This window comes from Sebastes fasciatus, chromosome 1 (genome assembly GCF_043250625.1).
Source record: "Sebastes fasciatus isolate fSebFas1 chromosome 1, fSebFas1.pri, whole genome shotgun sequence".
In the NCBI taxonomy this organism is placed as follows: domain Eukaryota; kingdom Metazoa; phylum Chordata; class Actinopteri; order Perciformes; family Sebastidae; genus Sebastes; species Sebastes fasciatus.
In genome coordinates, this window is record NC_133795.1 from 44,050,693 (window position 1) to 44,065,170 (window position 14,478).

At 42.2% G+C, this 14,478-nt stretch overlaps 1 protein-coding gene across 11 annotated transcripts in view; it reads right to left on the reverse strand.

Annotated features, from left to right (window-relative positions):
• ptprt (protein tyrosine phosphatase receptor type T) overlaps positions 1-11,672 on the reverse strand; it is a 389,841-nt gene extending 378,169 nt beyond the window's left edge. For 10 of the 11 annotated variants that reach the window (XM_074649699.1, XM_074649700.1, XM_074649697.1 and 7 more), the window contains exon 1: positions 11,239-11,672. In XM_074649699.1, the coding sequence (XP_074505800.1) occupies positions 11,239-11,326 (88 nt within the window). In that variant the 5' untranslated portion in view covers positions 11,327-11,672. The remainder of the gene's footprint in view (positions 1-11,238) is intronic. The other variant, XM_074649701.1, reaches the window with a different exon arrangement.
• Positions 11,673-14,478: the final 2,806 nt, after the last annotated feature.

Genomic DNA, 14,478 nt, shown 5'->3' on the forward strand with positions numbered 1-14,478 from the left:
CCCACACACACTATCGCGCTCTCTCTCTCTCTCGCTCTCTCTCTCTCTCTCTCTCTCTCTCCCTCACACACAAACACACACACACACACACACACACACACACACACACTACTGCCCCCCCAACACACTCTCTCTCTCTCTCTCTCTCTCTCTCTCTCTCTCTCTCTCTCTCTCTCTCTCTCCCTCACAAACACACACACACACACACACACACACTACTGCCCCCCCCACTATCGCTATCTCTCTCTCTCTCTCTCTCTCGCCATCACACACACACAAACAACTACTGCCCCCCCACCCCCACCCACACACACACACACTATCTCTCTCTCTCTCTCTCTCTCTCTCTCTCTCTCTCTGGCTCCTGATTGTTGTACACCGGCAATGTTTATTTATTTGAATCTGTTTATATTATGTTTATTTCTTGTTTATAGCTTATATTATATACTGCATATTGTATATTGTATATTGGTAGAATTTCAATTTTTTTATTCTTATTTATTCTAATGTTTTGATCTATTCTTTTGTTATGTTACTGCTGATTTGCACCAACAAAACCAAAGCAGATTCCTAGTGTATACCTCATACACCTGGCAATAAACGAGATTCTTAATCTGATTCTTAATCTGATTCTGATTCTGATTCTGATCCTGATTCTGACCCATCAGCACAGGAAGTGGCGAGAAAGTCCTCCCAAGAAAAACAAGTGCATCAGTCGTTGAACAAATGCCCGAAAACAACGTACATTTAGTACATTTATTACATTTATGACATGACAGAGACGTAGTCATTATGACTGGTCTGTTCAAGGAGGAAGTAGTTCTATGTTGTTTAGTCCACAAAGGGAGGTTTGGAATCATGTCTTTAATTCAGCAGTAATTCATACAGTATGTTGCTATGATCTGGTACAGCATCAACCAAAAGAAACAACCAGTATGGTTGGAGGGAAGTCCCTAAAGCTATGAGCAGTTAACTGTAGCTATTACTTAATTACATTTCGACAGATTGTAAAGCAAACCTTTGCTAATATCCAAGTAAGGAGTGACGTTATTGCTTTTCCAAGATGTCTAGTCACCATCTTTAACACATCAGGTCACCAAAACTCTTCTCTGGTAACGTCTGAGAGCTTCAAAGTGGCCCAAAACTACTTGTCTACTAGTTCCTTCTGAAGGTGGAGTCAAAATGCATTAAAACATGTGCACCATCCTGCCCCGAGTCTGAAGCTAACAGCCTCCACAGGATAAAAACAGAAACATGTCCTGCCTGCCAGCATCCAGCGGCTGAATCCTGCCTAGGAAGCCATCATGTTCTCCCAAAGCCGAGGTTTCTGGATGCACAGTCGTATCATTTGTAGCTGTTGTATAATTTATGGGCTGTTAATTTATATAAAGAACAAATTAACTGTAATTAGTGTTTTAACCTGTTCTAATGAAAGCATTGTCCACCAGGCATATCTTTTATTTAGGCAGAAGCCTGGTGATGTTTCTGCTGCGTAGATGTGAAATATTCAACACTGATATGAATGCTCTTTTAGTCACAATATATCTGTCTTTACTGTGCTGTTAGTCTCTACTGAAGTAGAGTAGCAGTAACAGTAAAGAAACATAGTGTGTGTACTCCGACTTTAAAACATATGTTGTCAGAATAAATAACCATCTGAACCAACACTAGTCTAAATCTTTAATTGTGGCATTCTAAGCCATATTTTTGAGCACATCCACAGCTGTTTACTGTTTGTTATCTGGGTTTAATACGACGACAAACAGCAGATGAGGGTACGTCAATATGTGTACACATGTAGCCGTCAGTTTAAAACACATTTTACTCTCTTCACCAAATATCCTCAGACCATTTAAGAGAGAATTATCGGTAGTGCTAATGGCTGAATGTGTACAGTCCTACATTTATTTCCACTGAGCTGTGTGTGCACTGCCGCCCCTGAGGGCCACTAAATATCAATTTTCCCTGTCGTTCCATTAGATGTGCGTTTCTAAGCGGCGTTACCGTTGAGTGCTCTACTATCTCATTCGGGTTTAAACTGTCAAACGTCCCTGTGGCAGACACGACTGTCACTCTGACACCATCTTCCATCACCAGAGAACTCAGCGTAGTTTTTCTTCTGCAGGGAAATAACTTTGTTGTTTTCAGGCCATAACTCTGATAAGTGGCCACGAGCGTCCAGACATAGAGCATTTCTATCAAGGCAGAAACACAGCTGGTTTTGTCGGTGACAACAGTAAACTTTTTATGTTTTTTTTCCCTCTGTTTTAGCAAGTAAGCCACTCCCTATGCAGGTAAGTAGGTAGGTACTTTATTATGTTTATTGACTTCTGGATTCATCAGGAATTGACACTGTAATCTATTTGAAATACACCGAGCTGACTCAACTCGTCACCTTTAGAGAACAGTCATATCAGCATTTAGAACAACAACATTTCTGACCAAAATGAATTAAATCCACTGACCTTGCAGAGGTAAAGTAAATCTGGGTGCAGCTTTCACACAGCTGGTGGAGTAGTTCCACCTTAGCTAGATAAGTCCAGAAAGAGAGGTCGTGTCTAGAAGGTAACCTGCTAATTGCGGAACCTGGCACAAACAAACACTCTCACAAGCCTTGCTGCCTGACGACCTATCCTAACCTTAACTATTCAAGGTCAACACCTAACCTATACTATTCAAGATCAACGCCTAACCTTAGCTATTCAAGGTCAACGCCTAACCTTAGCTATTCCAGATCAATGCCTAACCTTAACTATTCAAGGTCAATGCCTAATCTTAACCATTCCAGATCGATTCATGAAGATGAACAATAAGAAGAGTCCTCTGTGTGTCCTCTTGACTTTACTCGATGGCTTGCTTTCTCACTTCTGTTTCTCTTCTCATGCACTGATTGGTTTAAGCTGAACAGCCAATCAGAGTGATTTATCTCACCGACGGGCTCCGCCGCCAAGTCAACATGCTGAATCGGCCGAAAAACCTCCAACACGGGCAGACTATAGCCAACGGTGAGGGACACACAAAAAAAATAGACACTCACCGACGACCCCAAACTGTCCGTCGGCTTGGTGAGTCAGGACCTTCAGAGGCCTCCCGACCCACTTAGCTTGGAGGGATATTAGCGTGTTCCCGGCTAGTTAGTGTGTTCCTGGTCAGCTCGCCAACTACCTGTGTGAGTCGTCCCTATGTCAACGAGCTTCCAGCATGGAGGCGTGCGGATACATTGCTCTGGGACACTTCCTGGTGTCAGCGGACACTAACACTGCACAAACACACTCTTTACTCTCTAAATGTATATCATTCACTGAAGGAAGTGGTCTCACTCACTGTCTTTCAGCTCCGCTACCCACTTTAGCATTCATTCAATGCACACACACACACAAACACACACACACACACACACAGAGGCGACGCCCCGGCTCTCAGTCTGGCTGCTATTAGGCTGTCAGTTAGTCAGGCCAATAGAATAAGTGGTGGATTAGTGACACACAGTGATGGAGGATGGACAGAATACTAAACAGAGCGGGGCAGGAGGTGACAGACATCCTGTCATAAAGCTCTCTTTCTCTTTCTCTTTCTCTCTCTCTCTCTCTCTCTCTCTCTCTCTCTCTCTCTAAACTATTAGAGACACTCAGACAGTCGATAACACAGACACATAATCAACTTTGTGTCACTTTTTTCTTTTCGTGACCTCCTGTCATCCTTTGTCTTTGTCATTTCCTCCGACCACTCGTCCTTTTCTCTTCCGTCTGCTTTTCTGTCTCTCTACTCGTCCTCCTTTCTCCTTCCTGTCTTAACCTTCCCTTTATCCTTGTCTCCTAGTTCTTCCTCCTCAAGGTCCTTCTCTATATGGGGTACCAATCTATCACCATTCTTTTTTTGTATGATTTCTAAACAGATGTTTTAATGACAGAATCAATATCTTAGCTTCATCTGAGTCTATGTGGAGGTAGAAGGAAGTTGCAGCTTTTATTGTGGTAGTCTGAGTAACGTGACGTCATATCCGTTCCGTATTCGTCAACCAAAACAAACCTCAGAAAGTCTAAACCGTTGGAGGGTCAGGATGGATACGACCTGCACCCTCCCATGTTAAATCCAGCATGGTAAACACTACACATCCAGTAAAGGATGGAAACACTTTGGGTTTCACACATTGACAGGAAAAGCAGAGATAGACATCATGGCTAAAGCTGCATGCTAACTCTGTCACGGACAGGAAACGTTATCGTATCGCGGTAACGTGCGGTCAAGCCGGCCGTTGCTCTCGTCTCCGTGGTCAAATGGGCTGATGCTACAACTGTCAGCTAAAAGCACAATATCACTCTATATTTCAGCTGCTTGGCAGTAATGTTAGCTGACCAGACAAAAGTCTCTCCATGAATCAATGCTGATCCTAGTGTTGGCTTTTCCTGCCTCAGCCTCCCGACCTCGGCCGGAGGGAACAGGGCAGACACCTGAGCCCCGGTCAGAGATGATAACGTTTCTCGCAGTGGAGCCACTTCACACGACACGGAAAACCTCTGTTGGTCTGGAGGAGCTGCAGCAGTTATTTCTGCACAAACGTCCACTGTACATTCACTAGATATTCTCAGAGCTACTAACTCTTCTGCAGTGTTAAGTGTGCGCGCATGCACGTGAGGTGGAGCGAGCAGAGTGACGGCAGGCAGGCAGAGGAGCAGAGGAGCAGAGTACAGCAGAGACCCCGGCCCTGGAGACCAAAGCTACGATCTCCCCCGCGAAATCCAACAGCGGCCAACACTGTTTTGCAAGACGGGCTTCAGTAGATACAACCAAGAGGTTTTGGTGCTTCCGTGTAGTTTGTGTTGGAGTCTTGTCTCAACAGCGTAGCCTCACGCGAGCGCGCATACACGCAAGCGTGCATACGCGAGCGCGCATACGCGAACGCGCATGGGACACCGACCCGGGTGATTTATAGATGTAAGAAGTTACAAACAGTCCCTTTAACAAAGGGAACTGTATATACAAAATACATCTATGGAAATAAGATTGATGGATTATATTCTCCAGAAGTATAAAACATTACATGTCCATTTTACTGGATTCATTTAGAGATTTTACAAAGTAAAAGTCCCTAGTAGTGGATGATTCAACTTGTTCCCTCCATGGTCTAGAGGTAAAAAAGTTAACAACAATCACAATAAATCACAATATTGAACCATGATACTTAAAAATCACAACCATATGGAATCAGCACCCAGGTATGGTGATAGCTCTATTCTCTATATGCTCTTTCTCGTCTTCTCCTCCGATCTCTCCTTTCTTATCGAATCATTGCCTCTCCTCTCCTCTCCTCTCCTACATCCTTCTCTCTTTTGTTTTTCCCTTTCCTCTCCTACACTCTTTTCCCATCTGTCCCCCTTCTCAGCTCTCCACATCCATCCTCCTGCTCGGTTTCTTCTTCTTTTGTCACCTCTTTCCGTGCTGCTTCTTTCTCTCATAAGCTCAGTTTTTCTCCTCTATCTTCTCCTCTCCTCCTCCCCCTCTCCCCAGTTGTCCTTTCTTTGCCTTCCCACCTCCTACTCCTCCTCTCATTTTCTCTTCCCTTTCCTCCCTCGTTGCGTTCCCTTCTCCTCTTTTCTCTGCTCATCTTTACCTCTCCACCATGACGGGGTCTCTCCGTCATATGAAGCCTGGCTCTAATCCCATAAAGAGCTCTCTGATAGCTGAACTGAAGGCTGTTGATGTAATCACATCCAGGGACTTCCAACATATCAACACCGTGGGCGTCCGAGTCAAGGAGAGACAGCGTGATCCATGGTCACTCTCCGTCCCCGTCTGTCCTCACAGCCAAAGAAATCCAATTAAGTTGAAAATAAATTGTAAATTGGTTTCCCTGAAAACACACACACACACACACACACACACACACACACACGCACCTCAACACCCTCGTCGTCACCTCCAGATGTGACCGGATGTTCAACAATTAGCGATCACTGTAGTACAAAGACATGGACCAGGAGCACAGCTGCACCAACATACACTCAACAGCGACACACTGGCAGGATGAATCCCAGCCTTCGGTAACAGAAAGCTGCTGACAGACACAATGAAGGGTACATTTACCCAAACCACAAAACGGAAGTCCTCGTACCGTCAACGTGGTTCCTAAATGAGTCTGACTCCAAAGAGCCTCTTCTACGGTTGAAGCAGTAAATCAACCGGTGGCCTAAAGCAGTGGTTCCCAACCTGGGGTCCGGGCCTCCTCAGGGGGACGCACGCCAGGATGTGTCTGCTTTGAGGTTGTCACAAATAGATTTGCTCATGTATAACTAAAATCAGATTAACACACTGACTGGAAAATCTATACTGAAGTCTGTATTAGGGCTGTCAACGTTAACGGGATAACACCTTCATTAGTTTTAACTCCACTAATTTCTTTAACGCATTAACGCAACTTGTGATTTTTAGGTTGTAGCGGCTCAGTTTTAAAGCCAGAGTGAAGATCCTGGCATCATATGAAACTACTAAACCTGATGAATCCATCGCTACCAACCATGTCACACTAGCTTGTCATAAAGGAGAGTAAATAACGCTCCAAAGTTATGCTAAATATTGTCAAGGAAAAACTGTCATGTCCATTTTCAAAGGGGTCCCTTGACCTCTGACCTCCAGATCAGTGAATGTAAATGGGTTCTATGGGTACCCACGAGTCTCCCCTTTACAGACATGCCCACTTTATGATAATCACATTTAGTTTGGGGCAAGTCATAATCAAGTCAGCACACTGACACACTGACAGCTGTTGTTGCCTGTTGGGCTGCAGTCTGCCATGTTATGATGTGAGCATATTGTTTTATGCTAAATGCAGTACCTGTGAGGGTTTCTGGATCAATATCTGTCATTGTTTTGTGTTGTTAATTGATTTACAATAATAAATATATACATACTAGGGATGGGTGATGATTTTAGATTTTTCGAATAGTCGTTAATTAGAAAAAATCTAATAGTTTATGCGACTATTAGTCCCATCTTAAAACATCTATATTTCCTTTGTATTAACAGTTGCAGGCGCTGCCTGGTAGTAACGTTAGTACCGTAAAACGTGTGTGACACATTCAGTTCGGCTCTTTTCTGTCAGGGCAGTGGTGTGTGTGTATGTGTGCGTGCGTGCGTGCGTGCGTACGTGTGTGTGTGTGTGTGTGTGTGTGTGTGGCGGGCCAGGCCCGTTGGCACCGGACCACCCTCCCCGGGCAGACTCCCCGCACCGCAGCGAGCGCACCTAGTAGTTCCAGCAGGTAGATCAACTGTTCCAGCAGCAGATCGTCATTCAAACCCAACAGAAACCAAATCAAACGGTTTGTCTCTCCACCGGCCTCTTCCACTGCTCCAACTATATGGTGGAAAACGACTCTTAATCTACAGCGTTGGATGAAAACTGTGCCGACAAGGCTTCTTCACCTGAGTCTTTCCATGTCATCTTACTTTATACTTCTGCTCCACAACATTTAGGGGACGAGATCTAATCCACTAATAAATACTGATGTATTATTATGATTATGATTATTATTATAAATTAAACTACCAGCAGTATAGAATAATAAATACTGATGTATTATTATTATTATTATTATTATAGATTAAACTACCAGCAGTATATAATAATAAATACTGATGCATTATTATTATTATTATTAAAAATCAAACTACCAGCAGTATATAATAATAAATACTGATGTATTATTATTATTATTATTATTATTATTATTATTATTATATTATTATTATTATTATTATTATTATTATTATTATTATTATAGATTAAACTACCAGCAGTATATGAAGTCATTAAAAGTAGCTCCACATTTACCAGCTGTGATATTAAAGTGATGAACACATTAATGCATCAATCTTTATCTAACAATAATATAATAGAGATTATACTGCAGAATGAGGACTTTTACTTTCGGTACATTTTGATGGACAAATGTTGTACTTCTAGTTAAGTAAGATTTTGAATGCAGGATGTTTACTTGTAACACAGTATTTTAATACTAGTATTACTGCTTTTACTGAAGTAAAAGATCGGAGTACTTCTTCCAGCCCTGCCATACACTCAGACTTCCTGTATAGGAGGACAACTACAACTTCTACAAGATGTCAGAGAGACAGAGAGACAGACAGACAGACAGAGAGACAGAGAGAGAGACAGACAGACAGAGAGACAGACTGAGAGACAGAGAGAGAGACAGACTGAGAGACAGACCGACAGACCGACAGATCGACAGACATAGAGACAGACATAGAGACAGACAGACAGACAGTGAGACAGACAGAGAGACAGACATACTGAGAGACAGACAGAGAGACAGACAGACCGACAGATGACAGACATAGAGACAGACATAGAGACAGACAGACAGACACCCAGACAGAGAGACAGACAGAGAGACAGACTCAGGGTGAGATGATTTTCTTCATCACTAGCGTTCAGTCTATTATCATTAGAGCTGAAGAAACAGCAGCTGGAATACGAAGAAAGATTATTAAAATCATGCTGCTCGCTCTGTGAACGTGTGCGTGTGTGTATGTATTGTGTGTGTGTGTGTGTGTGTGTGTGTGTGTGTGTGTGTGTGTGTGTGTGTGTGTGTGTGTGTGTGTGTGTGTGTGTGTGCGTGCGTGTGTGTGTGTGCGTGCGTGTGTGTGTGTGGTGGATAAGTCTGATGTATCAATATCGCCCCCCACCGGTCGCGGAGCAAACAGCAGCCAGCGGATCATCCCTCCGCTCTCCTCCCAGCTAGTTTCTCTCCAGCACACAGAGCTGCTTCAGTGGAGGTACCAATATCAGAATATACTGTATGTATATGTATATATGTATATATAACAATATAAAGAAGAGCTATATACTGTATGTATATAGAACAATATAAGAATATACTGTATGTATATAGAACAATATCAGAATATACTTTATGTATATGTATATAGAACAATATAAGAATATACTGTATGTATATGTATATATGTATATATGTATATAGAACAATATAAAGAAGAGCTATATACTGTATGTATATATAACAATATAAGAATATACTGTATGTATATAGAACAATATCAGAATATACCGTATGTATATAGAACAATATCAGAATATACTGTATGTATATGTATATAGAACAATATAAAGAAGAGCTATATACTGTATGTATATATAACAATATCAGAATATACTGTATGTATATATAACAATATCAGAATATACTGTATGTATATAGAACAATATAAAGAATATACTGTATGTATATGTATATATGTATATAGAACAATATAAAGAAGAGCTATATACTTTATGTATATATAACAATATCAGAATATACTGTATGTATATGTATATATGTATATAGAACAATATAAAGAAGAGCTATATACTGTATAATATTAATATGTAATTAATATAACAATAAAAGAATATACTGTATGTATATAGAACAATATAAAGAAGAGCTACAGAGTCAGGTATGAAGTTGTCTCCTCTAGAGAGGACGTAGATTCATTCATTCAATGTGGGATGAAATCGGACTTTTCTGCTTTTATCAATAACAACAAAAATCCTGTGTTTTATGACGTCATATTTGGCCAAATTTATACCTTTTATTTCACCATAACAGGAAATGTAAACTGTAGCGGTTTCCTCCGCTGCAGCATTACGCACAGAGAGAGGGCCGGCCACTCCGCCGCTGCAGCCCGGAGACAGAGACAGAGACAGAGACAGAGACAGAGACAGAGACAGAGACAGAGACAGAGACAGAGACACAGAGAGAGAGAGGGAGGACTCAGTGTGTGGAGCCAGTCTTCCCTTCAGAGTAGCCTCTCTGTGCAGCCTTACAGGTCATGAATACCAAGCAGAAGGTGCCGAGAGAGGGAGGCGGACACTGAGCCGACACACACTCACACCTCCGACGGGAGTCCGTCAGAACACAGACAGGAGAGCTCCAGAGAGCTCCTGTTAACATCTGATGCTTTACAAATACACTGAATTACACAGTTAATGACACAACGTGCTTTTATTCTGGCTTCGTTACACGCGCATTCATTTCATCATCCAGTTCATCTAGAACATGTGCGTGTTTATCAGTCAGTGAAGCCTGCTGGATGTGTGGCAGCAAACTTTCTATCAGCGCTGCTGCTGCTGCTGACCGGAGCCTCGATCTGGAACCTCTCACTCTCTGATCACCGATAATCACTGATTCCATCTAAAGCGGGAAAAGTCTCCGCGCGTAACAAGTGAGAGGAGAGGAGAGGAGAGGAGAGGAGAGGAGAGGAGAGGAGAGGCTAGTATAGTGTCTGAATGTTCGAGCGTCGGTAGCAGCGACATGTTTCAGATGTTTCAGATCTGATCACTGATATGCGACTAAAAGTTGAGTTAAAGCGGTGGAGGTTCTGGAAGGGACCGAGAGGAACTTGTTATCCCGCGACACCGCGGTACAAGGATGTCCGTGCGTGTTGTTTACTGTAGCACACTACACCATAATAATAATGATGATAATAATAATGATAATAATAATAATAATAATAATAATAATAATAATAATAATTATTATTATTATTATTATTATTATCATTATTATTATTATTATTATTATTATTATTATTATTATTATTATTATTATAATAATGATAATAATAAGAATAAACCAGGGGTCCGGGGCTTTAATCGACTCAGACGGAGCCAGGACGCGCGAGTCCACAGCGAAATGAAACCGACATAAAAACGTCAAAGTCACAAATGAACCCTCAACAGCAAACAGTGCACGCGCACAGGACACTTCACGGAGCAAAGCCTCCTGGGAGCGTCCAAACTTCAGATCTGTGACGTGCTGGTACCAGCTGTCTTCAAACTATTATCCAAATATTATCAGCAGATTAACAGAAAGAAATCACTTCTTTATTTCCATAAATCATAAATTATGATCTGTTCCTCTCAAGGCATTCTCTACGCGCACGCACAGGTAGCCTATAAATGTGCTCCAAACTGACTTCAGGGCTGTTTTACTATCAACAATATAAAACAATATAACGTGCACCTGCACGGGGCTCTCCAAAGCACTGACACGCACAAACCAACGTGCGTGTCCACTTTATATATACAGTATATGTATATAAATATAATATATATATATATTATATATATATATACCCACATGTAGCAGCTCAGCGCCCTTCAGACTGAACAGAAGCAGAAGCAGAACCAGAAGCAGAACCCAGAGAGGCGCTTACCTGGGAAGAATTGTCCGTCAGTGAATCCCAGAAGGTGAGAGAGGAGGAGAGCAGCGAGCAGGACGAGAGGACAACTCCGTTTATCCATTTCTTTAGAGTTGTGCTGGTTCGGTGAGTCCTGCGGCTTCTTTTACATACTCCCGTCCGGTCCGGAGTTCGGGACAGTTGAGACAAGAACCGAAAGACAATCCTCTCATCGGTGGACAACAAGAGACACAAAGACACAAGTTGGAGGCAAAGAACCGGGAGCTGTCTCCTTCCTCTCCTCTTCCTCTCCTCTTCCTTTCCTCTTCCTCCGGGTCCGACACTAAGAGTCTCTGTGCGTGCGTCAGTACGCGTGTTTGTGCCACAGAGTGTGTGCGCGCGCTCAGACGGTCTGTGCCAGACTGGAGAGGAGTTGGAGAGGAATGGAGAGCAGTGCGCACCACACCGGGGCCAGACACCCGCGTAAAGACGCGCGCATAAACGCGTGGAGAACTTCCGATTCATGAATTTCAAAATAAGATGACGTAGCAGCAGGATGGTGACTGAAGTCTCACAGCAGGAAGCAGTCAGAGAGCAGGACACTATGTCTCATTCTATTACTGGCTTTCAAACTGGACAAGTGAAAATAATAATAATACACATAAATATCCATCCATCCATTATAACCATTCATTCATTCAACCTTTATTTAAATCTAACAATATTAATAAACCTAAGGAATCACAGGAAGCATTCAGCCAGACAACAACAGCACAATGTTAAGGACAGTTAGTAGCTTCTAATCATGGATTCAAAATCACCTCCAGGTACAAATGTCTTTCATTTTTATGAGTTTTCTAAACTCTTCCAAGTTTTTTGCAGCACAAACACCAAAATCCATTTCCACAATGTCGTGTTTGACTTCAAGCTTCAGCCGATCACTGGAACAAGTGGAATAATGATTATAGGACCAGTTTAGACGGCAAGTTACCATGAAGGGCTTTATAAATAAATAAAATGCAAAGCCTGTCACGGGTTACTGGTTAGAGACGCCCAGCCAACCTCTTCATACAGGATGCAGTGATGAGAAGAAGAACTGTGTTAGGGCGGAGTGATGAACTCAATCTAACACTTTACCTTCTTATTAATAACGCAGGGAGAAAATAATAAATACAACCACTTCTTTATGTCATCTACAGCAGTAAAACTCCGACAGGAAGGACTCCTGGAGGATTGGTTTCATTTAAACATGTGAAAAGATGAAAGTTATTAAATAGTTCATGGTGAATATTAATAAACAATAACAGCTGTTTATTTCTACAGAATCTATCTGACAGCTTCATTCCTCCTTTAACGGAACGGGACCAAACACTCCGCCTGCTGTTCTCCTCTACATCACCACACAGCGGGCTTTTATGTACGGTTCACTTCCGGTACCGTCCTCACGGTTTAGCGCTAGCTTGACTGCTGAAGGCCTTCTCGGTTTCCCCCGGGTCCTACCGCCTGATGTCTCCGCAAGGATCGGGCTCTCTCCTCAAGGATCGGGCTCTCTCCTCCTCTCTGTCTGTGTGTGTCTGTCTGTCTCTCTCTCTCTGTCTCTCTGTCTCTCTGTCTCTCTGTCTCTCTGTGTCTGTCTGTCTGTCTGTCTCTCTGTCTCTCTCTGTTTCTCTGTGTCTGTCTGTCTGTCTGTCTCTCTGTCTCTCTCTGTTTCTCTGTCTGACAGTCTCTCTGTCTCTTTGTCTGTCTGTCTCTCTGTCTGTCTGTCTCTCTGTCTGTCTCTGTGTTGTCATGAGATCCTCTCATTTTACTGATTTCTATTCCAGTCTCTCTCTCTCTCTCTCTCTCTCTCTCTCTCTCTCTCTCTCTCCTCCTGTTTCAGACAGTAGAATCATTAGAAACAACAGACTGCTGTCCGGACAGTTTACTGACAGACTTCTGGTGACACATTACGCACACGAGGTTTATTCCCGTCCCGAGGCTGCACTGATTGTTTTTTAAATAAATCTTGTGAGTCATTGTTTTACTGCTTATTTTGATCGTTTTACATTAGAAAGTAGAGAGATAAGCAGCCAACTGGTGTAATAATTATAATAATTTGATTTATATAACACTTGTCAAACTTAAGCGTAAAGTTCTTTACAGATTAAAAGATTTACAGAATACAAATGAAATAATCTGAGTCCATGTATTCCCCCTATGACACATAAACTAGGCACATGAGAGCATATAATATCAAGCTGAGACCATATACTGTATGTCTATATAAGATGGAGCTGCAAGTACAAAATAAGAGAAATAACTAAATAAAATAACATGACACAGCTGCCTAACAAATATTACATTACATTTATTTAACCACAGTAACACTAAATCTATTTTGGCTCCAACACCAGTAGAGTAAACTTCTTTTATTACCTCAATACATTAAATATGGTTTTATCTTGTTTTCTTCAAACATGTTTTAAAAGCTCTTTAAAACCTGATAATAAAAATGATCTTATAGGACCATGTCCTCAGCGTGGTGCCTTCAGGTCCCTCCTGACAGTCCAGGTGAGCGTTTCGCGCTGTGATCTAGTACAGGCTTTAAAAGCTGCTCAGCTATCACACCGCTGTTGGTAAAGTGCTGCTCAATGTGGCTGCTTCTCACAGCAGACTGATGTTGAGATTGGACAGTTACAGTCCAGCTGTTACAGATGACAGTCTGATTGTCTCTTCATTGATGCTCAGACATTTTGTCTCCTTCAAAGAGAAACATAGTTTAGTTTAAAATGGTTGAGGGGAAACTCTTCTGTGTCCAGAAACAACAGTTTCTATGTTGGATTTCTATTACTGAGAAAATAGTCTTCATATGGATGCAGCATTTATTCTCCCTCCCTCTGAATAAAAGCAGGGGAACTCATCTGAAGGAGCGTTATTGGCTCTAGATGTCCACCACCTTGCCAAAGTCGGCATATGAGAAAAAATAAAAGCTCAGACTGAATGTTTCAGTGGTGAAAATGGTCCAATACATCAATCACAGCGTCTCAGAGCCAACTGTCCAATATACAACAACACAACAAGAAGAGAAGGACAGACGGAGAGACGGAGAGACTGAGAGACAGAGAGACGGAGAGACAGAGAGACAGAGAGACTGAGAGACTGAGAGACAGAGAGACTGAGAGACTGAAAGACTGAGAGACGGAGAGACTGAGAGACTGAGAGGCAGAGAGACTGAGAGGCTGAGAGACAGAGAGACTGAGAGACTTAGAGATGGAGAGACTGAGAGACGGAGAGAAT